The 2,251-nt window shown below is 33.2% G+C and overlaps 1 protein-coding gene across 1 annotated transcript; it reads right to left on the reverse strand.

The window, feature by feature from the left end:
• Positions 1-505: 505 nt before the first annotated feature.
• Positions 506-2,242, reverse strand: LOC125503174. The gene is made up of 3 exons (XM_048663175.1): positions 1,921-2,242; positions 1,789-1,860; positions 506-1,526 (listed from the first exon to the last, which is right to left on the reverse strand). The coding sequence occupies exons 1-3, from the start codon at positions 2,046-2,048 to the stop codon at positions 1,271-1,273; spliced, it is 456 nt and encodes a 151-aa protein (XP_048519132.1). The 5' UTR covers positions 2,049-2,242; the 3' UTR covers positions 506-1,270.
• Positions 2,243-2,251: the final 9 nt, after the last annotated feature.

The following is a 2,251-nucleotide window of genomic DNA, read 5'->3' on the forward strand; positions in this document are numbered from 1 at the left end:
TTATTATCTTTTCATTTATAGCGGCTATTAGCGCTGCAAACGCAATCCCAATTTTTTCACTTTTTCAAAGTTCCAGTTTCAAATTTTTTCAAAGTTCTAAAAACATTTAGGAAACAAAATAAAATAAATAAAATAGGAACAAAAATTGTTTTACACAAGCTATATTTGATTTTAAGTTTTGATCTGAAAAAACGTTATTTGAGTGAAAATAGGTTCGAAAATATTACTTCGCTACTCTTCGCAAAAATTTTCAGAATTTTTGATATTGTGGGATGGTGCATTCCATGTGCCGTTTCAAATTCGACACAGTTGTTTTACAATATTTAAATTTTAAAATTTCGATAATTTCGCTTTGCATAAATTGCATTTTGTAAAATTATCATCTAATGCAGAAAATAAAGTCTACAAAAAAGTAATTTTTTGTCGCTTTGCACAATACATATGAAACAATTTAAATTCGAAAAATGAACAAAACAGAAACACTAAGCGTATCTCCAGAAAATTATTTAAAAAATACACAATCAGAATTGGGCTTACGAATGGTGCATTCTGAAATAGGTTCTTAAAAATATCAATCTTTCATTAGCGAACAAAAGAATTTTATTTGAGTTCGTTCTTTCGCCGGGCCACATGTGCAACATATGATCACCACACGCAATTCGCAATAGTAGCGTTAGCATTGAAAATTTAAGTCGCTCTTTAATATCAAGTTTGGAACCATCACATTTTAAACCTTTGTTTATTTCTACTTGCCCTTAACGATTTATTAATCACTGTGAAAACATCAAAGGTAGTCATTTCTTGCTCAACTCTAACAGATTGGGCCCTGCATATTGTACCCTGTAGATTGCCGTGTGAGTGGGCCGAAGTGTTGTTCAAAGCATCGCGTCGCGGCAGATAGACACACAGCGGCACAAGTGTCTTAAGACACAGTATTACCCAAGCCTACTTCATGTTGTTGCTGGCACAAATGTTCTTAAATTAAGATCGTTTTCTTCCAAAAACTAATTTAAATGGTTTTGTCAGCCGTTGCATATATAAAGGAGCAAAAGTCATTCGGTCATAATTTATGGCTGACCCAGTAGCTTTGAAAATATGTTGCCACTTCATTCATTCCTATCATTAAAACAACGCAACCGGCGTCTGTTATAGTTCCTCTTCAGTAAAACCAAAGAAAAACCACTGAACGCGCTGCACCGCTTAAAAGCACCGCTAGCGATCGTTTTATTTTCTGGTAAGGGTCTTATTTCAGAGACACTCTGTAAAATATCTAAATTGATGTCTTTTTCAAAACTGTGCATTTCTTCAATTTAGGGTGGCTTGTTTTGAAATGAAGCCATTGTATAACATTGATAGTAGACTTACCAGATACTTGAAACGAGGAATTACTAAATGGAACAGTACTTTCCTCATCATCGCTAGAGTCCAAATGGTATGACCTTTCTGAATTGGACACATATGAATTATAATGAGTTCGAAACGAATTTTGATCTATATCGACGTCTAGATGCTTATAATCAAAATCTCTGCAAATACGTAATATGTAAGTACATGAAGGCAATATAACAGTGAAATATAAATATAATTTCTGTCCTAATGGTAAGAAGTATGGATGTAATATCACCCGATCGTCTATGGATTCGGATGCACGGTTATTATTTTATAACTTTTAAATTACAAGAATATCGTTTTGCCTGGACTATTAATAAATATCATTCAGTCTGTCCAGGCAGCAAAACTCGATTTTAGGTATTTCAAAGATAGAATCTATATTTGTTTGGAACTTACCGAAAACTTTGAATACTTGAGGCTGATTTTGGAAAAACTAATGGCTGAAAGTTAAAATTCTGCGTTTCAGAGCTAAAAAAAAAAACAATCCACTGGCTATTTCACAAAACTTTTCTATAAATAATAAATTACTTATGATACGATTCCAAAATCAAGTCTCGTCCATTTTGATCAGGAGTCGGCACTTCCTCCAGTGGTTTTTCAACGCCATCTGGTTCATAGTCCAGATCATCGATATCATCCAGGAGCGCTTTATTCATTATGGAAAGAGTTAGTTAAAACAAACTATCGTTATTTAAAAATTATCGCTCTTAATACACTTAAAGTTAATTGGGTATAATAAGAGAAAAACATTTTTACAGGCGCAAGAACATTTTTACAGAAACAGGCATTTTAATTACTGAAGAATACTGTGAGATGTATTTAAAAAATGAACCGATTTTGCGATGCAGCAAACACAGGA

This window comes from Dendroctonus ponderosae, unplaced genomic scaffold (genome assembly GCF_020466585.1).
Source record: "Dendroctonus ponderosae isolate FM_Combo_2020 unplaced genomic scaffold, Dpon_F_20191213v2 Dpon_F_20191213_1278, whole genome shotgun sequence".
Taxonomy (NCBI): domain Eukaryota; kingdom Metazoa; phylum Arthropoda; class Insecta; order Coleoptera; family Curculionidae; genus Dendroctonus; species Dendroctonus ponderosae.